At 38.6% G+C, this 26,024-nt stretch overlaps 1 protein-coding gene across 1 annotated transcript in view; it reads left to right on the top strand.

The window, feature by feature from the left end:
* Window positions 1–26,024, top strand: part of prkcaa (protein kinase C, alpha, a) — a 67,756-nt gene that overhangs the window by 14,673 nt on the left and 27,059 nt on the right. The window contains exons 3-5 of the mRNA XM_085911416.1: window positions 8,453–8,535; window positions 19,261–19,372; window positions 19,524–19,652. Coding sequence (XP_085767542.1) covers window positions 8,453–8,535; window positions 19,261–19,372; window positions 19,524–19,652 — 324 coding nt within the window. The remainder of the gene's footprint in view (window positions 1–8,452; window positions 8,536–19,260; window positions 19,373–19,523; window positions 19,653–26,024) is intronic.

Below are 26,024 nucleotides of genomic sequence, written 5' to 3'. Positions count from 1 at the left end.
TATTATTCTTAGATGTGCTCAGGTCATTTACAAAAATGCGGACAAGCACAATATAAAAAATCTTTGGATGCATGGATGGATGTTTTCAAACACAGTCCAGCAATATTAACGGCAATGACTTAACAATCAGCTAAAAATAATCAACACCATTTATCACAATAAATTAATGGACTATTGTGCCCATCCATCTCTGGCAAACATTGTGTACAGTGCTTCATTGTTGTCATTAGTTTTGGCGCGTTGCACTAATGGCATACTAGCCTGCCTAGTGAGAAAAAAAAAAGTGTGACTTTTTTTTCCCCCTCCTTCCTCCATTCCCTTACTTCATCAACACCCACATTATCACAAGATTAGTGAGCACCTCGTCGCTATTATTAGTCGGACATCTATGAGTAGACACTAATCATCCCTGTCTGACTACCTTGAATTATATATTGCGTATTAATTTTTCATAAAGGCAGCCTGACCCCCATTTATTCTGAGTTTGTTTTTTAACTTTTTTTTTTGAGGGGGCGGGTGTGAATGGCTGAATTCACACCTAGTGTGCCCTTTATACTGTACTATGTGATGCAGGCTATCCACAAATAAAGGACTGTGCAAAGCTTTACACTCTGAAAATAAGAGTTTACAACTATGATTGGGCATTCCTCAATCAGCTTTATAGCTTTAAATATTATTTTGAATAGATTGGAAGTTCTCTTTTCATGTTCTGAACTCCTGTTTTGATTCCAGTTGTGCATTGAGCAGAGTAATGCTTGTCAACGGAGTTGTGTCATCGTAGAATTTTACATGGATGCATGGTTGTCTCACATTTGACATTTGGGCACGACTGACTGAACTGCACAAGCACTCTACTGGTTACAGCCAAGTACTCTTCTCCATTTTACCTCAGCTACTTCACCCACTATGACATGCACAATTTCTCAACATCATGGATAAGAATGTTATTTATCAAGGTCAAGGCTGTCCTTTTAACACACAAGTAAAATTGTCTCCGAGCTGTAGAGAAGAGAAAACTCGATCAGACGTAATGTAAGTCGAAAGAAATATCTACAATTCCTTCAAATATGGAGAAAGAAATATATATAATCCTTACTTATTAATCATGATAGTGAGGATTTAAATGAGCGCTCATTACATCCAAACCCTGAAGCTTTCACGCCTTATTCAGCACCCTGGCACCAGTCGACAGAAATAAAGCATTGCAGGCTTTCTGGAGGAGTCACAAGTAATAAAAAAACAGAATGCTGCCAATGAGCAAAGTATTTTTCTCCAAAATGGACCATCAGTTTTAGATTTATTAGGCCCTGTCATAGAATGTAATTCATAACATAACTAATAGCCAGGGACATTATCAACACTTAGCATCGTTGGCTCCATTTGCAGCAATAACTCAATGGAAACGATCTACTGTACAAACTTGGTGAGATGCTGGCCCTGTGATCTACAAAGATGTTAACTTATGGAATTAAAAATCTTTTTTTAGCATGTCTTATTGTGCAGTTTATGTGAGCTGTTATGTTACAAGTGAGTGAGACATTTTTGGTCATGTGTGTTTGTTTCATTAGAAGAGCATATAAAAAGCTACAGATGGCTTGGAAGAACTCATTTCTTTATTGATTTATTGAGCAATGACAACGTGCATAAACATTTCTGTAAGTGCGCCCCAGTTTGCCAACAGACTATTTTCCTTCTGTAGTCAAAGCATGACGCCAAATCATGTTCAGCTATTTAATGAATGGGACAAAGGAGTCAAGCACAAATACAAAATGAAAACACTCACAAAGAGCATGACGAGGACACTCGCGCCGGAGGAACAATGTGCACATGCCCTTCAAAGGTTCATGTCATCCATGAATACCTCAGTTGTGTGCATGACTTTTTGCTCAATTACACTTTACATAAGGAATTTATTTCTTTACATTCTCTTTGATTAGATTTATGATTAAAAAGAACAGTGAGAAACCAATATCACAACCTTTCACTCCCATTTCCAGAACCTGCACCACTGAGTGGTGTATAATCATCATGTGCGTCATCTTGTATGAATAAGGAAATCTCATTGGTCCTTTACCATTCCATTTATAGCATTATATCTAATGCAATAAGAATAATAATTCACAGGAGGAGGTCTCAATCTTTGACATCCAAATCAAAAATCTTATAATTAGAAATGGCTGCTCTCCCTCCACTACAAAAATAGATTTGTCGTCAATGTTTTATTGAGACCTGTTGATGCAAAATCATTGGATGATTTATGTGACTCATTGATCTCATTTTGAGCACAAGTGTGACACAGAAAGGTCTGTTGATGGAGATATCCCTCGGTGTCAGTCGATTATTGATGAGGATGACAATTGGTTCATTCATCAACATACCATGTGGCTCTGTTAATGGTTGAATTGCATGTCTTGGAAATGTCCGAGGAATGGCAAGCATGAAGAACAAAACGTTATACTTAAATGATCTTGTGTAAATGTTACACACAGCCAGCAACCCAGAGCAACAACTGCACATTCATTATGCAACTTTTTTGTCTGACTCCAAAGGGTTTCAGAAATTGTCCTTGACAGGCTTCATATATTAAAATGGCCCAAGCCAGACGTAAACAAGAATAGATACCTCCACACAAAACTAATAGCAGCACATTTTGGAAAACGGATTGGAAAATGTAAGTTGTTGCCTCAAGGCACAATAAGTGTATCGTGCAAGGCCTTGCTCCGGATTATCTCTCCCTTCTTGGAATCCTATTAAGTCTACACCGGATCACTGACGCTCTGGCTAAACCAGATTGAACTTGCTTGGGTGCTCACCAATTAGAAACGAAATATTTTCTGAAATCTTCTAGCAGAAACTAGATGACAACCCTTGAAACAGGAAGTTGCGATCAGCCCACTCAGCTATGAAATTCTCTCTCAGCGTTTTCCAAGCCATTCTTCTCTCTACTGCATGCCTTTAGTCAGGTGGTTGAAATATGAACCTTTTCAATTTTCTTTTTGCACAGTTGAAAGTGACACGATTCTGTGTGAATCCAAACATACAACTGAAAGTTAATTTTCCTTTAGAAACCTTCCCACACAGGGCTTGTTGAGTCTTTGTATTTGTCCAACTGAAGAAGGTGAAAACTTGGAGGCACACGTTTTTTTTTCTGTGTGTTTCTTGTATACTATTTTCTTCAGAAAATATATACCAAATCTTGATGGTAAAGTGGCTTATAAAAGAAATAATAAAAATATAATATAAATCATTTAACTTCCCTGAATGACCAAGTTTTTCATTGCTCTGACATAAGCAAGTATAGTATTATATATAATAGTCCTGCACCATCCCCCCAACCCAAAAAAAGACTCAGTTGTGATTTTAGGCTTGTTTTGGATCATTTTCAGCAGCTTTAATATTTTTCAATATAAAGTGCATGAATCTGATGACGCCAATGGGAGAATGCCGTGAGACAATTGCTATTGTTTTCTTGATTGCTGTGTGTTATTTTCTCGTAAAAGAAGAGAAAAGGAATGGGTTTGTGTAAGAAACCTGCTAGGTACTGTTCAACTATTGGATGGCCGTGTGCATTTAAAGTTCCATTTGATTGGTCAAAGTCGAATAAAAGCATTGGTGCCATCATGGCATTAAATTGCTGAGGATCATCTGCTTTGGCTCTTGACTGAAAATGTTCATTGGTGTACGACAACTGAGTGGTTGTAAAACACAAATATCCTTCTAGGCTTTTGGAGCTTCCCTCTCGAGAGAACAAATGTTCTCACCAGTGTTCTTTTCAATGACCATCACGGGGCCTGTAACGACACAAATCCATAGTGACTGCTATTTCTTTTCTACTGCTGGGTTAGATGGTCTGTAACGATTTTTATCTCCTTACATCCAAGCTGCTTTCATTCTTTTAGATTGTAAACGCTCCTATCGACTGGTTTCAAAATGTCAACACAGGTAATTGGTTAAAGTATTCCATATATTTTGTGCATGAATCATTTTGGGCTTATCACACATAATTTGTTTATTTATTTACTTTTTGGCTAGAGTAAAAACTGCATTCAAAACAATAGGTGTAATTGTAAAAACAGTTTAAGGCAATGTGTTATTGATTATAAGTGAAGGTATTTTGTACATAAAACAAACTTTGCTGAATGAAATGATCTCATATCCTTTTCCCCCCAAGGTTTTCAACTTGCAATAACATTGTTAATGCAAATGAACGTGCATGCTTTTATGCCTGTTCGAAATTATTTTTGCCCCCCCCTCGATGAACTAGGTGACTTGAATATTTTAGAAATATTATTGTCATATGAAACATTCATTCTCTTGTTGTTATTCATTGTAAATAAATAAACACAGCTTTAATTACTTCTTTATTTTTTACAACCCTGCTTCTCCTATTCCCCCAGAACACTACATAATGTGTACTTTAGATTGATATTACGTATGAGATGATCCTACATAATAAAATGGTGAGTTTTTAACAGTAAAACAATCTAATGTGCTCATAATTAAGCAAATGCCAAAAGCACATTGAAAGGGTTACATTGTTTGTTTAGAGTTTGCATAGTTGGTTTTATACTAGTGTCTACAGCTGCTTCAGGAATTTTGTTTATCTTTTCTATCTTTGGAAGAGGCAAGTTCCTGTTCATAAATCAGTTATATTATGCTTCATTGGGCTATTAGATGAATGTTTATAGGGGGTTATTGTATAAAAGTAAGGCTTTACAAGAACACACAATTGAACTGTTGATACAATGGTAGCCAGCCTAAAAAAATGTTTGATGAATTAGTGCTAGTCTGTGCACATAAAATATTTTCATTCCCATGTTATTAGTGTGTTTGTGATGCTTAAATATGAACAACTATTCTTTCCTATTGCTCAAAAGTGCTCTAGATCAAGTCAAAGATCAGAAAAATCTGGACTGGAAACAACCGTAAACATAGCCTGGAGCATATAATATTATTTTGTGCTTTTAAAGTCAATGGTGCTATATTACCGCTGTCATTCCCAGAGCAGAAAGCATGTTTCAGTGCAATAACATAGCCTTGGGTTCATTGTAAGCCAGCCTCCTTGGTTTTCTACAGTAATTTCATTATATGACTTGTTGTCCTGGAAACCATGCTTGCTTTCTTCCAGTTTGCCTTTTTAGCATTTAGTTTTTCAAACATTGTTAAAGTTTGGTCTAAATACACTGTGGACTGTTATTCTTACTAAACCTTTTAGTTTATCACTGCCAAATTGTTCTCTCTGTGTTATTGAATCACTTGTTTGTCCTCAAGGTTTAATATATTAGTAATTAAAATTTTAACATCACAAAGCTTGAAGGCCAAATTTAATTCTCTTTCTATCTCTCTCTCTCTCTCTGGCTGTCTCTCGCTCTCTCTCTGGCTTTTAATATGTCAATGTAAATGTAAATATGGGTGTGTGTATGTATCCATATCAAAGTGGTGGGTAATGCAATCATTGTTTTGGATCATTTTTATTTTTACTCCATGGCAAGCTTCAGGAAATTGCTGCAATGAACCCTTGACTTGTATAAAGAAGCAAGTGAATTGATTTTGTAGGAGTGGGGTGGAATTAGGTGATCTCAGAGGAGGGTGGTCTATTGTGCATTATAAGCAAAATCAATAACTATTGATTTTGAAACTGTCATTCAACTCTCACCCGCTTTATAATTCATTGTACCTGGAGGACAAACATATTTTGTCAGAGGGAACTACCTCAGGATCCCTGAACAAACCTGTTACTACAACTTCTGTAATACAGAAAATGTTCTCTTGCGAGTTGCAACCTTACTTTTCAAAAGAATCAATATTTCTTTTTAAATTTCCAATTGTAGTAGTCTTCCCAACTTGCCCCTGTTTGCGAGTCACTGGCAGTTTTCATCAAATTCAGATATAGATGTCTGTGAAAAGCAAGTAGAACCTCTGGGGACAAAATCTTTTTAGATACTGGGATTGGCAACCCGTGGCTCCAGAGCCACATGAGGTTCTTTGATCCCTCTGACGCTCTGTGACTTTGGAAAGTAATAAATAATAAGTATTTCATTTCAAATGATTTTTATTTTACTCATTTCGCACGCCACTTAGTACACACAATAAAATGATAATGGAACACTGATGCAGACTGCTTTTTTTAATTTTTTTTATGTTCGCTGCCCTTTGGGTTTCATTTTCAAGAATATGAGGACTCAAATAAATGTTGACAATTTTATTTGAAAGTACCAAGTCTCTTTTTTAGAGTTTAATATGTTTTCATTACAAAAATAAATACAAGGGTATATGTACCTCGATATAAATTTAACTCTAAAAATTATAATGAGGTTTATTTGAATGAGTTACGTACTATATAGTCCCTTGATAAAGCTAAACTACAAATTAAAAACAACAGCAAAAACAAAGACATTGTCTAATTTCGAGACCATTTATTGACATGTAGGTAAATGTTTATTTATATGTATTTATATACACATATATAGATATACATATACATATATATATATATATATATATATATATATATATATATATATTTGAACACAACCTGTCATCCTGTGTGGCGTGTTGTGATGTCACTGAGATGCATAACGTCTGGTTTGTGGCTTGGTGCTGGTGTGATTTATTAGCCAATGGTTTTGTGTTGATAATTGACCGTGTTGACCAAGAGCTCTGAGGGGGCACCAGAGGGTAGTCCGGGTCAACTTGTGGTGGTGTAATATGTCTGTGTGGAACTGCATTGATTTCCTGTCATTAATGGCAACATTCACTTTCTTTAGTGACCATTGCCCTTTACATAGGGGTAATGTTGTCAACAAAATTACACTTGATTATTTGAAGCTGCTAATTTATGAAGGATGCTACTTGTGAAAGGTTTCATAAACTCTGCACAGGCAAAGAATTACACATCCAAATGGCAAATATCTGCAAATGCTGGCATAAAGATGAGGAAAACAAAACTTGCAGTCAGGAGCTTTTCATGCAGTGCCAACTTCTCGTGTCAAACGTTTGGATTTATCTTTTGCAAGGCCATATTGCATTCCAATTTTATTCTGAAAACGAATAAAAGTAAAAACCACCTGTTTGAAGTAGAAATATGTGCTGTGTGGGACACACTTTCACCCACACAACTCTACTGTGAAAGCATACCTTATGTAGAGTGTGTGCAACAAGCTGTGAAACATATGGCTGCATCTTCTAATATGCCTCCAAAATATGTTAAATGTACTGGACGTATTTATCACAGAATGGTATAAGTGTTTAGTCTTTTCTCCAAAGAAGGCCTCAGTAGGAAGAGAAGAAGTACAGGTGAAGCATTTAACCTGCTCTTATGAAACAAAGAGACTTTTTTTTTTTCTCCATCACTTTGCACTGTGCAAGTATGGAATAAAAATCTGCCAAGCTTCTTTGAAAAGGCATTGCAGGACAAATGGAACAGAAACCACTAATGCAGTCTAATCTACTCAGGCTTACTCATTGCTAAGTGAAGACTGTAGAAATCACCAGTCCGACGATTTTATTCCATGAAGCAAGTGTCGATCTGGCAAACATCAAGTGAGAGTTTAGCCATTTGGTGAGAAGCAAGGATGTTCTAACATGCCGTACAAAATGAAAATATAGACAGCCTGTTCTAACAAGGAGTCAGGATTTTTTAACTGTGATTTGTACAAAAATATAGTTGGTATATTTTTTTAGACTCAGTTTTATGTCATACAAAATGATAAGAATATGCATTAATGCCATCACAGTAAAGACAGTTAACATGTCTAACACAGTCAAGAGGACCAGAGTTCAATTCTCAGCTCAGGCCTTCCCATGTGCAGTCAGGATTGGCATTTAAACAAATCCCTGTATTGATTATAGGAGATATTAACAACTACCATCCACACAACCCATCAATTATGCCCATCATTAGAATATTTTCCAATTTTCTTTTCAAATAGAAGACATTACCAAATGACATTTTCTATAGTATTACACTCCCACAGCTAGTGTTATTGCTTGGTCTCGTTGGAGGTTAATGCTCTACTGCTTGCTTTTGCTTTTTTTTTTTTTCCCCCCCGCACTGAGCTTGTGCTGCCCCAGTGACACTCGCGTTGTCCCAATGTGTTTCCAACTGAGAATCTGCTATCGACCTCTTCACACTTTGTCAGCCAGACTCTGAGCTCCAAGTGTATGTGGGTGCACATGTGTCAATTTGTTCAAGGATATGAGTGTTGTCTGGGTGCTATATAGTGTCTGCCCAAGCCAAGCAGTTGAACTGCATTGTGTGACAAGCACACTGGCAGAACCAGGACTCAATAATCATCTGAGACCAGATTTCATTTGGTCTATCAATAACTGTCACTGTGCTGTCAACATTGATGATGATACAATCTGTGTTAACCATCGTATTATTCGGTCAATGTACTTCTTTGACACCAATTTCACTCCATTCTGCTCTCGTCTTCTTTTTTTTTTGCAGTTTGCTGTTTTGTGGTCCATAAGAGGTGCCATGAATTTGTCACATTTTCTTGCCCAGGAGCTGATAAGGGACCAGACACAGATGTAAGTAACTCAGATTGTAAGTAACTAAGTTTACAGTCAAGCCTGGCTAAACTTTGAGCTAAAGTAACAGAATAAATACTTTTTTTTTGTTGCTGGAACTGACAAATGAAGATGGTGAAAAACTAAGAATTTGGGATTTAAGATAATAAAAATATTTTTGTGATTTTTTTTTTTTTTTCATCCTTCTATGCCAGCTATATTAGTGAAAGGCACAATTACGGAAATGGTCTTCCACAATGTGGCAAAACAAATAAAATATCCAACCTAAATAATTTCTATTTAGTGGTATGCCTTGAGAGTTTTGTAATGCTTTCATATAAATTTTTAGACATGGAAATGTTTTGTCCTAATAAAAAAAAAACGACAATAAGAAATATCTCAGGTGTAAAAGCTACTGAAGAAATAATTATTCAAGTCAGCATTATAAGAGCTACTGCATGTATAGATTTTGACTCGAAGCAGGTGCAGGTGGACAAGTCAATTCATTTAAAATCGATGCTTCAATGGGGTCCCTGAGTGCTGCAATTAGGAAAATGGGAATAAAATATTCTACTTGTTGCATCACTACCTCCACACAACCCAGGAAGAGAAGATTATTCTATGGCAATAATACAGGTTGTGATTTCAAAACACGTTCAAAACCTTTTGAGCTTACTCCCAGAACAGTGAGAGAGTTCAAGGTTTAATAGTAAATAATAACTCATCCGGCAGTGTTATTCTTGAGAAATTATGGTATTTTAGGATAGTCCAGTGTTTCTATATTTGTTCTATATTACATTATCTTTATTTTTTACTTTTTTCCCATCAAAATTATTTGTGCAACTAAACAACAATTAATTGGCTTGTAGTTGCAGTTCAATCAACCACTGCTTGCCAAATGTAAAAACTCCACATTGCTTGTCTGCTCGGTGGCCATGACGTGTTTATTACCAGTTCACCTTTTAGTGTTACAGAGACCTAACTTGGCCTCTGTAACCGGAGACAAGCCAGACTTGTGCCGTTCAACATCATCGACCGGGACACTTAAAATAGAAAGCTACAACGATGACATCGAAGCCTGAGCAGCCAAAAATAGTTTGAGCTGGGCCACTTCATGATTTAAACAGGAAGAAGGGTTCAAAGAGGTTACTACTTGTGTTGGTCTTAAGCAAATGACAAGTTGTTAAAGACTTCAATATTTATTTAAAAAGGTATTGTATTTAAACTCGTATGAAGTTATTTTTTTTTTGTACCACAAAACACCCATCACTCTCCTATACATTATCTAATTTTACCCTAATTTGCTACTCTGAATGGACATTCTTAGCATAAATTATTTGCAGTTGCAAAGAATTTTTTTTATTTTTTAAACCTGTGGAATTGCTTGTATTTAAGTATGAATCGGGCATAAAATGCAACCTTATCTTCATCAGTCAAAATAATAGACATCTACATTATACTAATATATACTACTATAGTTACACTAATACCACACAATTTGTAATCATTCACACTCCGGCTTATGAGTATGCTATTCTCAAAAAGTATTGATCAATATGTGAACAACTACATCAACAATTGATGCAGAAATGCAGGTAATTTCCAAAGGAGTCAAATACTTTTTCTTATAAGTACATACATACTATAGTTGATGTTGGAATTCCTCGTTCATTTTTTTAATTAGCGTCTAAAGAAGCCCCTTGGGTCACTTTGATAAGATTGTCATATCGATATTCTGGTATGAGGAACTGAACGTAGGCCCCTCTGGCCACACGTATTAATATTTATATGCCTCATTAGGAAACTTACTGGACAGTGGATTTTTCTTTACAGTACAAGAACTCTTTCACTAATTTGCACTATGACAAAAGGCCCCCAATGTACAGTGCTTCCCCATTAGAATCTAATGGCTGTGGCCAACAGAGGGAGTGAATCTGCACAAGAGAAATATTTCAGGCGACCCTATGTGTTGGAGCAGCAGAGTGTTAAATGAGTCTCGCACATGACTTCCCACTGGCCTCTTGCTTCACGTTATGTCTTTAGAACTGTTCATTGGCCATGTGCCACATCTTTGTTTTCCAAAGATGCACGGACAGAATATCTCTTGCTCAAAAGAAGTACTCCATTATTTTTTTAATATACATTTATGCGCGCTAAGTAGTGTTGTTGCCATGGGTAACCACACATATTACATGGCATTCTGCCTCCCGGGCAAGCAGTCCAAGAAGAAACTCCCATGGCAAGTAAATATCCTTAAAATCTGCGGGTTCTTGGCTACCTGCATTGAATGACTCACAATAATGTTTTATAACAGTCCTACTGGAAAAGAAAACTTTCGTTGAGAGGCAACCACAAGATATTTTGGGTAACTTCATCTTCCACGGTTAGATGCCGCCACATTGCATCATCTTCACATTCATGAACATTTACGCACATAATTGTCTCCTTTAATGTACTCATCGATGTTGCTTATTTTGGATTAAATCGGTTCAAATCCGTCAGGCTTGTATTTACGTATCAAATGTCTGTAGGTGGAATGACAATAACCGTGTGATCTGCGTAAACAGTGTTACATCATAGCATTTTCCACTGCACGGCACCAACGTGGCTCAATGCAGCGCTTCCATCCATCAATTTTCTATACTGCTCGTCCTCATTCTAGTTGCAGGCAAGCTTAGGCCTGTCCCAGCTGACTTTTGGTCAGAGGCAGGATTGTCCTTGGACACGATTGCGCCAAATCCCTGCTCAAGTAGGAATTTGTCTCAACGAAATGGAATCATTATGTAGTGTGATATTGACTCTGCTTCCTTGGAACTCAAACTAACCAGGCATTACGAGAAGGTAGCAAGCAGTGAAAATTGGCAATCGTAATTTGGATCATACTGGGGGTGACGCCAACTGAACAGGACTGCTTAGTGAAATGAAGACTTAATTGGTACATCTAACCCTTTCAAACTGAGACTCAAGTGGCTTTATAAGACCACGGGTGGCTTAAGCTTGTTTTCTCTAAAGCCATTTATTTGACAAAATGCTGCTCTTGTCGACTGCCTGGTGTAACGCTAGGAGTAGCAGCACGAGCGACTTTAGTGTTTTACAGGATAGAGGCATCAATAATGCAGATGCTTCCCCTTTCACCACAAGGCTCAGCAGATGAAACTGAGAGCTTTACTGTGCTTGTGTTAGTGTGGGTGCGTGGCTGCTGCATCATTGATGTCCACTTAACCAGCAGTCTGCTGTATATGACCCGAGGAAATCCACACTGATTTGCCCTTTGCTCTCTTTGTCTCTCTCTGTCTGTTTGTCTGTCCTGTCTGTCGGTCTGTCTCGCTCTCTCTCTTACTAAGCAACAGAATTAGCAATAGACAGAAATATCTTATTTATTGATGGCCTGCGTATTGAAAGTCTCAGTTTAAATTTTTAATTGCAAAGTGAGCTCTAATATTTAAAAACTTAAATCACAGACAGTTGTTACAGAAGTGTCTGAAAAACAAACACTGTGGTGAAAACGCTTGGAGCTCACCATCATGGTAAGGAGTCTGCGTGGAAATGGGAAATGAGATTAGACAGTGGGGCTAAATGACATCATGTGCGCCACAGGCATGGTTGCATGTCACAGGCAATAGATCCTGTCATCATTTCTGCGCTTCCTTCAAGCAAGGAAAGGGTGTTGCTATCCTCTTAAAATAGACACATGACACCCCGCTGTGATGTTCAGCATTTCACAAGGTACTTGGCAATGCAAAAAAGATGGGATACAGACTTGCAACTATTAAAATTGGAGACAAATTGTCAAGGGTCTCCTCTTTCTTCTCCACAAACGGCTGGGCGTCCAGGGCAACAGAAATTATACACAGTGGGAGATGAGGAACCCCATACTGCAGACACGCCCCCTCTATGAGAGTCGCACAGGCACAAATCTGACGCAGGTACATGCCGGAAGCAGAGACTGAGTGGAGGAAAGAGAGATCCAATACTAATGTCCTGGTTACAACAGATCATGCAAAATTGTAAGCTCAGCTCAGGTAGGCATTGCTTTCCTTTGTATGACAGATAGAAAGGAAGGCAGGCAGGAAGGAAGGAAAGGACCGAGGGAGGGAGGGAGGAAGGAAGGAAGGACAGAAGGAAGGACAGAAGGATGAGGGATGGACGGACGGATAGAAGGAAGGAAGGAAGAAAACGGACCACCAAATTGTGTATAAATGGAAATCTTCGATTTGATATTTTTTTTACTGGCTACGTGACCCTAATAAGCCGCCGTCAGGAAAAAAACAAGCCCACTGCCTGCCAGGCAGGCCACATGCGAGCGCGTTGGCACCTCCTGCTTTCTCATCCGACACGACACCTACCCGGGATCCACCCGGCGGGTAGACAACAACCGATTCTTACGAACCTGAGTCATTCTCACAATTTTCACGAATCAATACTGACTCTCTCCCTCTCTCTCTCTTTCAACTTAAAGACATCCTCACATTCAGACCCGCAAACTTTCATTAAAATATGCTAAGTCTGAAACAGAGTTAAACATCAATTGAAAGAATTAATATATTGTAAAGCAAGTCATTTATTTTGTCCGAGGTCGGTCTGAGAAAAGTAAAATAAATGATTCTGTCAGCTGGCTCATTATGCTGAAAAAGGATCCCCCAAATCTAGATTTAAACATTATGCAGCTGACAGATGGTCGATGACTGCTGAGCCTCTTTATTCTGCCACTTGGCATCTGGATCATCATCAACTGGAAGCACAAGTCACTTTCTCAACTGTACTCAACTGTTTTTATTCTCAAGTACACTAACTAGTACGAGAGAAAAAAAAAACCCAGCCGAGTCAAGAGACATTCAGCTCAACTTTGCTTGAAAATGCAAAGCGTTACATCACGTTTCCCATTTTAAAAAGACCTGTTGATCCTGCTTGACCTGTTCAGTGACACACCGCTCATTACTCTCAGCCGCACGGTACTCGCACACTTCAACTTGCGTTTGCCTCAATTATTAATGTTATTCAGAAAAATTACACTCATCACAGTTTTAGGAAGACTTGAGTATTCTTTTGAGAGCAGTGTAATTTTCTACCGCTGCAAAGTATGATTACGACATGAATACCTCGATGACGGTGTCAATCAAACATAATCTTAATCACTCTTTATTAATATGCATTTGAATGTTAGGTTTGCTTATTATGCAGTGACGTGGCCCCTCTTCCAGTCTCCTGACATACCCCCCAGCTTCTTCGTCACCGTGACTGAACAGAACGAGCAGGATCGTAATGAATGAACTAAGGAGTTGGGCCAAACTATCGTTAAAATCTCACGTATCATTTAGTGCATTGCTTGCAGATAAATGTTAACAGCTAGCACACAGGAAGGAAAACCCCCTGTGAGCTGCAGTGGCAACCTGCCCACCCTCTCAGCACTCATCAGCTTAGTGAAAGGCCAAGAGGAATGAGGGTGGTGATTTATGGGCTAAAAATAGTAACCCCGTCTAGTCTAACACCTCCAGTCCAGATAGATGATAACTCCAGTTTGTTCTCTACTGACTAACCTTTTGAACTTTAGTTCTGCTTGCCTAAGTCTCTGAAAAGGGAGCATTAGCAACCAGCCAGTACTGCTCTTGTATCTTTTTCGAATGCACACGTGTCTTGATGTGCACTTGATGAGCGCGATGAAGTCTAATTGAAATGTGAAGCTCCACAGCGGAATAATCACAGAGCCAAAGTGACACATAATATCGTTACAGTGTTATTACACTAAGTGCCGCGTGAATTGGCGTATAGAATAACTGTTTCAACTGGCACCAGAAGTGTCTCTCTGTCATTAAACTATAAAATATACAGTGAGAACTGGAAAAATATGTAAATGGTTTATACAGAAAATCTGAACAATCATCATCATCAAATGTACCTACCTTAAACCCTGCTTTGACTAAATTGTTCGGGTTTTATTTACGCAGTTGTTGACCATGCTTGATAACATACAGCAACTTTAGCTGGAGGTAATTACCATATTTCAAAGTGTTGTATATTACAATATGAAATTTTGTGTAGCTCTTTTCATCAGGGCTGGAAGTAAATTCTATCCTGGCTGACATTTGTGACAAATTCGGGACAGCCTGGACTGGTTGCCTGTCAGTCAGAGTGGCACATACAACACTTCTTCTATCACTTTTACACCTGCATGCATAAATGTGAGCCTTAAATTGACTTCATACTCTTAATGTATTCGCAGAATTCTATTGTCTGCCAATGTCACTGTTCATAGTTATACAAACTTTCAAATGCAAGTTTGTCACACTAAGTTTATCGCGATGACAGCCGTTTGAAGCAAATGAATTTTGATACATCAAGTGAAGCCATGAAGCTTTTATACTCAAGGGAGAACCTCCTGCCATCTCCTATTCAGATGTCACCTCTTGATGAACGATGACGGTAAAAACAAAAGGCAGTTTAAGAATCTGATGGGAATTTCAGGCTCATACGGATCAAAAGATACAAGGCAATAAAGAGACATAGTGACAATAAGGGCGGTTCGTGTTGCTCACACACAGGTTGCAAATGCCACACTAGGTGGGTCACTTTTGACTCTGTGGGATGCAGGCAGGTTGTATTAGCTACTCCTCTTTGATTAGCATCCAGTTCATTGAGCTCATTTTTGCAGGAAATAAGAGATTTCCTATAACTAGTCCTTTAGCGACGCTCGTGTTTAAGGTACTTGCAAAATGTGCTAATTCATGAATCTTCAAGCCTTTTTGACGCAGTAAAAGTGTGAGTAATATGCAGTGATCTGACAGATAGATGCAGATAGATGTCCCTGGCAGCAGAAAACCTGCTCATATTCACACATAAATGTCCACCCCAATAAATCCGGATAGCTTTTTTTATTTACTCAACACTAAAATCTTGGATTGAGTTCTTGATATAAAAATGATGATGGTGAGATCCACCGAAGGACTGAATCATTGGTACACTTATTTGCAATCATAAGCTGCCTGCTGATGGCTTCGATTGCTCTGACAAATTCCAAAAGAACGTTGATTGAGACAAAAAAAAGTTTACTTGACATTACTACTACCCCTCTGATGAAAAGCCCCTGCTCAGCATCACTCTGCTGAGCATTTCATTAACAAGCCTGCCTGATGTCCTGCTTGCTAATGAAGCTGGATCGGCGAGTGAGGCCAATTAGCCGACATCAGTGGGCTGACCCCTGTGTCTCCGATTCATTACTATCTCCAGCAAATTTTAGATGAGTGCTGTCCATGACCTTTGGCTTTACATACACGCTTAGATGGGATTATCAGAAAAAAAATGGAATGAAGACACGACTAGGCAAGAGAAACGATAGTTGTCCCTCCCTCTTAAGAGTTACTGTTTGTACATTTTTTGTAGTTCAGAGATTCTGCTGCCGAAACAATCGCAACAATAATTTTTTTCATTAACATCTACACCATCAGCAATTCAACAATTTGGATCATTTTAACAACTTTCACTGCAATCTTTTTGCACACACACTTTTTGTTAAATCATTTTTTTATTATATAATATTAACTTATAAACTATAACGTTTGGGATATTTTTATGAATATAAATAATACACACCAACTTTAAGCATCAATTTCAGGAATAAATGCTTCACAGTATAACTGAATTGAAACCCAGAAAACGGCAAAAATATCTATGAATAGTCAGTTTCTTTTTTAAATGAAACTTGTAAAACCACTTGTAAACATCCGATGGTGATATAATATTTTTAAAATAAATTACTATGATAGAATGTTGAATGCATCATCTCATTATCATATCCCCAACTGGGGTGGTGTGAATGAGAAAATGCTCTCAAGTGCCCAACTTGATTAAAGAAAGAAATTTAGAGATAAACTCTTTGCACTGCAGTACAGTGCATTCATTTGTATTATCTAACAGCAATCGAAACCCCCCCCAAAAAAACATAATCTGTTGACGAGCACGTGCCAGTCAAATCTAATAAGAACTGCTTAAAGCAAGCATAGATGAATGTTTAATTCCATTGTGATGAAAAACAAGCTGAAGGAACATGTGGGCACATTTTATCCGCGATGGCCTTTATTGGCACTATTATTAAAGGTCAACCATCTTCTAGGCTGCCTTGTACCAGCCGCTGGGCTGCTTTGCTGTAACATTCTAATGTCCTTATGTTGGGCCAAGTGATTAGGTTGCTCCTTTCTCCCGGCACCACTGCTGTGGTACCACGGTCCCACCCGGTCGCTCTTGAATTTCCGGTGAGCTTGTAATTGGTGAGAGGATCTGGAGGCACTGAGACACATATCTCGTAGCCGCCAGAGATGTGTTAATGGACAACCCCGTGTGCTCAGTGATGTGTCGTCACTTATCTTCATTTAGGCTACGGCTTTCATTTTGTGCGTATTACATCTTCCTTCTCGTCAATCTTTAAATAGATGCACACAAATTATTCACACCTACCATGTCGCTTCATGTGAATTCATTTTAGCGATTATCACCATGAAACTGAGTCATTTACGACTATGATTAATAATGAATTGCTCATTTAAAAATTTGCCATTTAATAGTACTAAATTTTACGTTGTGATCTCCAAAGTGGATTGTGCCAAAGTGTTCTAATCAAGGGTTTATCAGGAAAACATACCCCAGTCCAACAATACTTGGAATTGATCTGTTTCACTCAGATAATAAAAGATTGGGGGACCATATTTAAAACAAGTACAGGAAAAAAAGCGTTTTCAGGGTTATTAATGAGGGGGTGTTTTATATGCTTGCTTATTATTCAGGGGAACCTTCGATGAAAAAAATATTTAATACTTAACATTTTTGAAGCAATAAAAACTAACAAACCATGAAGAAAACTATAATTTTAAAAAACAAAAGTCAAAATATAAAAACTATAGCATGCCTATAAGCCCAAAACTAATATGCTTGTGGTATCAGCACCCAAGAAGCAGCTCACAGCTTGGTCCGTGACCTCTGTTGTAAGTTGTGCATAGGTACAAACGTGTGTGAATATATTTTTTTTAACCAGTGACTAGACACTACATCCTTTGCCATGACCCTAATGAGGACAAACGCTATAGGCGAAAAATGGAAGGACTGGACAGAGTGCCAATTGTCCTCATGTCCAGGTGTCGGTCAGATCTTTGAATCTTGCAGTATCGAGCACCTTCACAGACTGGACCATCCAAATTGTTTCATTATCAAAGCTGCTGGGATCTTTTTTATTTTTCCTTTAAAATGCACTCCATCTGTTGGTCTGTCGCTATCACTTGTTTGCGCCTTCGTGGAAGGAACAAAGCAGAAGAAGGGGTTAGGTGACAAGAGGATTGTCCTTCAAGATCAGCTGTGTGGAGGTGGGCATGACTAAGTGCAGCTGGCATGGCTCCCTTCTCCCCTTCTGCGCTGTCTGTCAACCCCAGCTTGTTGTTATCTGCGCACACTGTGGCCCGCCTGCTAATTGGACAATGTGCAATGTTAACGGAGTGGGCAAAAAGATGAGCCTTGTCTGTCTGCCAGAATTTAAATAACTACTACAATACACACTTAATTCACTTTTCTCTTGAAGTTTCTGTCTCATATTCGTCAGAACCTCCCGTTATTGAATTTAAATATTACGGCTTATGTTCTAATTTTCTTGTCATTAAATGCTCACACACACCAATAAAGAGACTTGTGACTACATGATAAAACCCGCTTAACAAAACATCAACAAGAAATACATTACATTATATCAACAACAAAACTGTGTCTCGTCCATCACCACCGGGTCTTGTTGCCATGGTAGCTTTAGTGAATTTAAGATAAGCATGTTCAAGCAGCTTTGCAGTATCTCTGATGTTTTCTCATTTCTGATATCTGTACAAGTATAAAGATTTGAGGAGAATTAAAATCCTGCTTTGAATGGTGGGACTCCATTTTAGAATTCAGGTGACGTCCGTACAGACACTGCTATTTTTATACATTTTGGTTCATTGAAAACTGATGTTTTGGTTGTAAAGAAGACTTTCGAATCGAATTACAAAATTGGTGTAAAATAGGCATTCCCCTTCCTTTGTATGATGTTTCAATGTGTGCTATCAATTCCATTTTTGGAATTCTAAAAATTGATTTTATATATTTAATATTCAACTTCGTCCCACCACTGTGGAATTTGCACGATCTTCTTTTGCTCATTCCTAATTCAAGGTGATACAGTTGTGTTTGTACAGGAGCTAGAAAAAACATCAGCCGTGTTTTGCTTCAAATTCAGCTATGAATAGCATACGGTAGAAATGTTCCTCTACATTGAAAACAATTTCAAAAGAAACATAGACAGAGACTCTATTGCATCAGTCCAGAGGCCAGTGTCAAAGTGCCTGAGTTGGCAAATGGTTTCATTGATCACAGCCACAATGATATACTGCCAGCTCCGACAGAGATTAATTACACTCTTCCATTTACTCTTGATTTCTATCTCTCTGTTGATATTCTCCTCATCCATTACGCATTGGACGTGGAATTCAGATTCAGAAGCAAATTAAAGTGTCTTTCTTAGAATATTTACATTACATTTCTTCATGCACAGGATGGGGTTCCCACAAAGTGGTGCTGTAAAGAAATGAGACAAAACATCTTTAATAGCGTAATTCCACTTGTCTGAATAAAAGAATCTGTTTATAATACAGATAAAGTTACTTTCAGCCTATACTTGAGGTTATTTCATATACTAGAGCACTGACCTTTTTTCTTTTCCTGTCATGTTTATTTCTTCAGGATCCCAGAACAAAACATAAATTTAAGATCCACACATTTGGGAGTCCGACCTTCTGTGACCACTGTGGCTCTCTCCTGTATGGCCTCGTGCACCAGGGAATGAAGTGTGACAGTAAGTGCTTCATTTATTCATATATTTGAACCCAAAATAAAACAAAACAAGACAGCTTTATTACAGAATGCACTCGTCGGGCACATTTAGGTACACCTGACCAATGTAAACAGAGTTTTTTTTGTTTTGTTTTTTAAAACTTGTTCTCCAGCGTGCGATATGAACGTCCACAAGCAGTGTGTCATGAACGTGCCCAGCCTGTGTGGGATGGACTACACGGAACAAAGGGGGCGTCTTTTCCTCAAGTGTGAGGTCAGCGGGGAGAAGCTGCAGGTCACAGGTAGGTCGACTTGTCATTTGCTTGATGAGTACACTGCCGCTCGAATACACTTGTCTGTGCGAGAACATCCCGGCTATTGGCCTGTTTCCGCTGTGACTTCAGATCAGAATTAACACAAAGGCCATCTCATTTCATACATAAAAGTCACCCTCAGTCTTTTGATACCATTAACCTGAATTAAACCTCTTCGGCCATTTATTCTGCCCGCTTATTATGCAGTGGATCTCACTGCTACCAACCTGGCTGACTCTTTTGCTATCAGTTATCAGCAAGGCACAACGGCACTACCCCATTTAGAAAAGGGATCAATAATCTTCTTTGCTAGACTCTCCTGTAAAAAAGGAAATACCAAAGTGAATAGTCCAGAAGCAGCCAGGCGCGTGGGTTACTATATTTTCAAACTGTCACGACTCTGCTGGCAAGAGATGCTGCTCAAACTCTGAATGTCAATTACTAACACTGTGTTCAAACAAATCATTAGAGACAATATCCTATCGCTTAGATTTTATATTGAGTCATGTCTTGATTCTATTTATTCTAGTGTGAAGCGGTGGAAGTCTCTTAAAGGGGATGTCTTATGGAAATATGGATTGCTCGAATACACAAATTTCCGTCTCTGGAGTGCATGTATGAAATTACACAATCAAATAATATTTGTGTTAGCCATGTCAGAAAATATGTCTTACTAACCATAGAATCATGATGTCAAAAGCTGAGTTGTGCTGCAGTGTGAACAAACACACATGGTTCACAGAGACAGAAAAATGTCTGAATTTTTCCAACCTGCCAATATACAAACAGAGCATTAAAAACAAACCATACTTTTTAATATCCTGAATCGTCTTCCCCTGAGTCATACTCTGGCTCAATCATATATGGCTGCACATCTTAGTCTGTTTCTAGTTTGGTTCTGTTCTTTTCGCCATGTTTTTCCCCCCTCATGTTTTTCTCATTAATTGTCCAGGTTACACAATGAAATATGTTCTCATTTTGGCACGCCGCACAAAAGAGGGGCATGGGGTAAACCCGGCGCAGTTGCAGGATACAGAACAACCCACTGAAAGCTTTTTGTTCCAGGAAAAAAAAAAAAAAAGCAACTGTAGCTACCTCAATTCATCGTGAACAAAACGTGTTGGAATAATAAACAGCAGTTCATAGCTTCTCTTGACAATACACTTGACATGTATTTTTCGGCATCAGTAATGGTGTAACACTTTGTTCACCTGATTTTTATGTAGCAAAATGTGTATGTGTACGTTCTCACATAAGCGACGAAACCCGAATTTGGGAGAAAATTGTAATGTGACACATTAGTTAAATCATCAAAACAATATAAAAAAAACATCTGGAGGACATGCCTTCAAAACAATCACATGAAAAGTAGCAAGTATGGTGGTAACTGAGAGCCATTCACCGAAGCTTGGCTCAAAATGAACCGACAAATCACATTTAATTACTTGCCGTCACTATCCGCCCGCCCGTCCATCCATGCGTTCGTCCATTTTCTTCAGTATGCTCTGTTTCTTGTTCTTTTTCAATCCAACTTTTAATTGCAATTGGTAGTTTTAATCTATTTGTGGGTTCAATCGATCAATTGTCCTGACTTGATGACATCAAGAAAGGATGCATAGACTTACTTCTAATTAAACTGGTAACGATCCGTTGAACAAAACAATGAATCAACAATATTTTCCACTAAAAACCAAATCTGTTTTGTGTTTGAGACCTAGTACCTAGGTACTGAAAAGTACAGTAGTACTCCCATTCCGTACTTAAATAGAAGTACAGATATGTTTAAAAAAAAAAAAAAGACTGATGAAACCACAAGTACTGCTTGATAAAAGAAAAAGTACAGGCTCTGAAATGTAGTAGAAAAATGAATTTTGGTCCATTCCACTTTGTCGCTCGCCATTGTGGTGGCAAAGATTTTATTTCATCTAGGGCTGTTACACATTGTTTGGTTGCTATCCAGACAGGATTGTACAATACAGTTCACAATGAAGGGGTGCTTGCGGTCACTTGGCAATCATAGAAGAACATGTCCTAATGTGATGAATGAATTCTGAGGTAACATTTCCGAGACTCTCTTAATCTGTTCTAATCCTCTTGCTGCAATTTGTTAATTTTGAGCTCCGCAGCCAAAAAGAAATATCCTGATTGCACCTGTTCAAACTGTCATTAAATAAATAGCTGTCAGTGTAACACTAAAAGCTTTTAGATAACTCAATAAGGTAACCTGATGGGCAAAACAAATAATCAAATTCAAATTGACGTTATGATGTAGTGGGTTAGCAGGCACCAACAGCACCACTCCAGCTGAGGTAGTAAAACTGTTTATATCTAATATTTTGTCTTGAAGTAGACATTGTGCGATCATTTTGCAGCAAAGCTGATAAAGATCCACGAGTCTAATCAGTGAATAGTATTGACTGTTTAATGAGAAAGTCAACCCCCCAAATTTCTTTACGATAATGTTCGATGTGCTCTCACTAGTCTAAACACGGCATTCTGATTAATATTGTGTTTGTGGAATATGAGTTAAGCAGCAAAATGACATTACAGTTTCCAGGTCTGACTATTTGGGCTGCACAGAACACATTATTACAATGAACATTTGGGGGCTGGTTTCTTCTTTAAGTAGGAGTGGCATCAGAATAATTTTGTAATTTCAAATAAGTCCTAATGTTTGCATCAACTGTTTTTCATGTAGGTTTGTGACTCAATTTGCACATATAAGAAAATAATTAGGCTTTGAATAATAATGGATATACTCTGTAAATTGATATGCTATCCTAAGAATATCAAACTGCAGCTTGTATAAATGATGCATAACAGTCTCAATGAAATAATGAAGCTGCGCCGTAAACAGCTCAAGTGTGTTTGTTCGCAACAGCTTTTGCTTCTTATTTGGAGGCATGTTGTAAATCCTCGCTCCGTGATGACAGAGAATTAGCACATCGGCCAGAACAAAGATGACGGCGGGGCGCCGACAGCGGGCTCATGTAATCATTCAATTAACTTGGCTCACTGAGGTCAGCGCGTCGTGAGGCACTAACTTGCGTGACTTGTTCATTCATCAAATGAACAGCAGGTGGAGGAACAGGGAAAATTATGGCTGCGAGTTAGGAAAACAAAACAAATCAAAGCTGCTTCAATATTGACGTATCGCTAACTGGTGAAAATAATAGATTTAGAAAAGAGTAAAACAATACAACTGTGTTTGTGTGACACACAAATTTAAAAGGCTAAACATGCTCATCAAGGATAGATCATTTTGATTCTTCGCTTGATCTATAAACGCAAGATCTTAACCGGACTTGAGGACTTCTGAGTGATTGGTCAGAAATCTGAAGTGCTGCAACATGGCAATGAGACTTGTTCTTTTTTGTTGAAGACATTTCACCTTGAATTCAAAAGGCTTCTTCAATTGTTTTAGGTCAATATTCATGCCTGGGTGGGTGTGTCCCCTGAGGGTTGTAAACAACACAGCGGTGTTGTTTTTGCCGGGCGAGGTTAGTGTAATGTCAGCCCTGCATACCAATCGGTTGTTCACTAGCAACTCGTTTGAGCCACTCTTCCTGGGAAATGAGAAGTTTGCATGGATGGACATTAGGCTCTTGTTCGAGGCAGATGAGAGATGATGCCTCGACCCACTCCTGTTTGGAAACATCTTTTCTTTTTTTTCCCACATGGCTTCATTTACACCTCTTTCAAAATAGCAGCCGTCCCGATCCAGAATTTGTACGTGGCTGTCCTCGAAGCAATGCCCCTTTTCTTTATGAGATGCATACGGACAGCTGACTGGACTCGACGAAGCCACTCACCGATATTATGTCATGCGCCTTTGCAATGGCGGCTTAGTCTCTCGAGTGTCATTGCATTCCTCACTCTACTTCAGTGCATGACTTTTCTTTGAGGGATTTTGTCTTTGGGGGTGAACCTGCTCTTTCTATTTGAAATGCATTGATATGCAGTTGGTATATGTACAGTAGTTCTTCCCGCATTCCATAACATTCACGTTAGATAAGTTGAAATTGCCCAGTGGTGTGATGGTGAGTGTGAATGGTTTGTCTGTGCCACGCGATTGACAGTGTACCCCGCCTGGGGATTGAAACTCAGCTGGAATAGGTTCTGCCCATTCCAGTTCACCGGCAACTCCAATGAGGACAAGTGCTGCAGAAAATGGATGGCTGGTGAGCCTGTCTGTGTATGTGTTCAGAACTGATGTACCAACCACACAGCCCACTCATGCCATCTTGTATTACAGATTACATTAGCCGCTGTTGACGCCAAGCGGGCAGCCTTCCAAACAGATTTGAGTTACACAGTTTAAATAGCATGCTGGATGGCGCGAAGCGAGAATCTTTACATTATTTTCACATGTACAACGCTGCTCTCAAAATAAACAACATCCACTTCTGCCTAACATGAATGTTTTTCGGATGCGAGTGGAAGCCGAAGTACATGGAGTAAACTCATTAAAGTATATACAAAAATGTTTCGACAGATATCTTTCTACTTCTTCTACTTGGCTTAAGTGAGCTCTACCGAATTGTCCATCCATCATTCTCTAGTGGACAGAGCCAAAAAGTTGTGCAGGAAGTATTATGTCTGATGTTCTTTCAAGCATGCATTAGGCAAATAAAGTCTTTTGGGCATAACGCTTGCAAAATGAACAGATTTGTCACCGTGGCAGTTTCAATACAGGCATGGTGAAATGGTGTTGTTGTGGGGAAAGAGCGCTGGCAGGGAGGAGCTGAAGGAGACACAAGAGGTTTTGTATGTGTGGCGGAGGACAACTGTGGGGCTTTAGTGCCGTCCTTCGCTTTGCCATAACTCAAGAACACAGTTCCTTTGTATTGGTCAGTGCTGAGCAAGCCACCCTCGCCTTGGTCTTTTGTTCCCTCGACGTGTGCTAGTATTCACTGTATTACTCAAGAGCATCTTTGTGCATGTACTGTAATTTACTTCCTTGAAGTTCACTATTTGTAGCCGTTACACAACTCTGCCACCTCTAGGTACCGTGGAGGAGTACAAACTAGCGCTTCAGTTGCACAGCTTTGTAGACAACCGCCTTCAAGATGTGCAGTTTGACGATTAAAATGTCAAGAAATTCAAAAACTCACACCTTGATTACTTACTTTGTAACAGTTTCTTCTCATTTCCCAGTTTTCATCCCTACTACTGACCAACTGTCCCATCTTTTTTTAATTGTTAACCTATTTGACTTGTGCTTCAGCTGATGGTTCTGTGTAGGTGTGCACAGGTCGCAGGAGTTAGTGTTCAAAGCACATTTACTGTAGATGTGGGTGGATCAGAGATATTCCATTTTGTCTTTAACCTTTTTTTTTTTTTCTCTTGGTTTTTTTTTTCTTTTACTGTCAAAGCTCAAATCTGTCCTGGACTTTTGCTTGCAGTGTTTGCTTGTGTGCACATTTGCAACAAGCCAGAAGTAGAAAATATCACAGTCTAATGAATTGGAAATATTTATTCAGTGTGGTTAGTGATGAATATTGTCATCTTACTTAGTGTAGTCGTATTTGGTAAACATGTTCCAAGAAGTAATTGAATGCTAACTTGTTACGCCTGTAACAGTGATTGGATTGTTCCATATCTGTAAAAAAAAGAAAAAAAGGTCACATGACTCAAACAGGTTAAAAGTGGGCAAATAACATGAATGAATTAAAACAGTCTTAAATTCTTGAAGATCAGGATCATTGATTAATTTCCATGTTATAACCTGTCAGTATTGAAGGACAAAATCCAAAGGTTTATCTAAATGTTGGCATCAACATTTTATCTTGAACATTTTGACTCCCTCGAGCCTGCTCTCTTTCTTTATTGTTTTCTTTTCACACTTTTTCAGGCTATTTTGAGATGCTGGCGGTAAGCTGAGGACAGTATCAGGTTTCTGCTCTCATTGCTTAATAGTGAACATACATGGCAAACCAACAGCTGCTCTCGAGTTTTGGATTAATGCGTTGCGATTTGGTTCGCTTGGCAATAGGCATACAAATGGTTATATAGCCGTGGAAGGTCAAATAGGTAGAAACAGTTTCACTGTATCTCTCTCTCTCTCTCTCTCTCTCGCTCTCTCACTCTCTCAATATATAGGCACACACGCACGTATATATGGTTTAACCATATATACAGTCATTATTTTCATAGAGCTACACAGCATCATGCGGAGATTATATTCTATGAAGATTCCATGCATGTACATAAATCACTTTCCATCAGTAATGTTTTGTTTTTCTAAGTCTCTTATATAAGCCCTTAATTCGTCATCACTGCTATTTTCCATAGGGTCAAAATGCATTAGGTCTCCACATGTGGCCTCTCGCTCTGTCAGCTAATCAACCAGACAAAATA

This window comes from Syngnathus leptorhynchus, chromosome 5 (assembly GCF_054491065.1).
Source record: "Syngnathus leptorhynchus isolate UIUO chromosome 5, UIUO_Slep, whole genome shotgun sequence".
Classification (NCBI taxonomy): Eukaryota; Metazoa; Chordata; class Actinopteri; order Syngnathiformes; family Syngnathidae; genus Syngnathus; species Syngnathus leptorhynchus.
The sequence above is the reverse complement of the archived record's forward strand: the minus strand, read 5'-3'. Positions and strand labels throughout refer to the sequence as shown.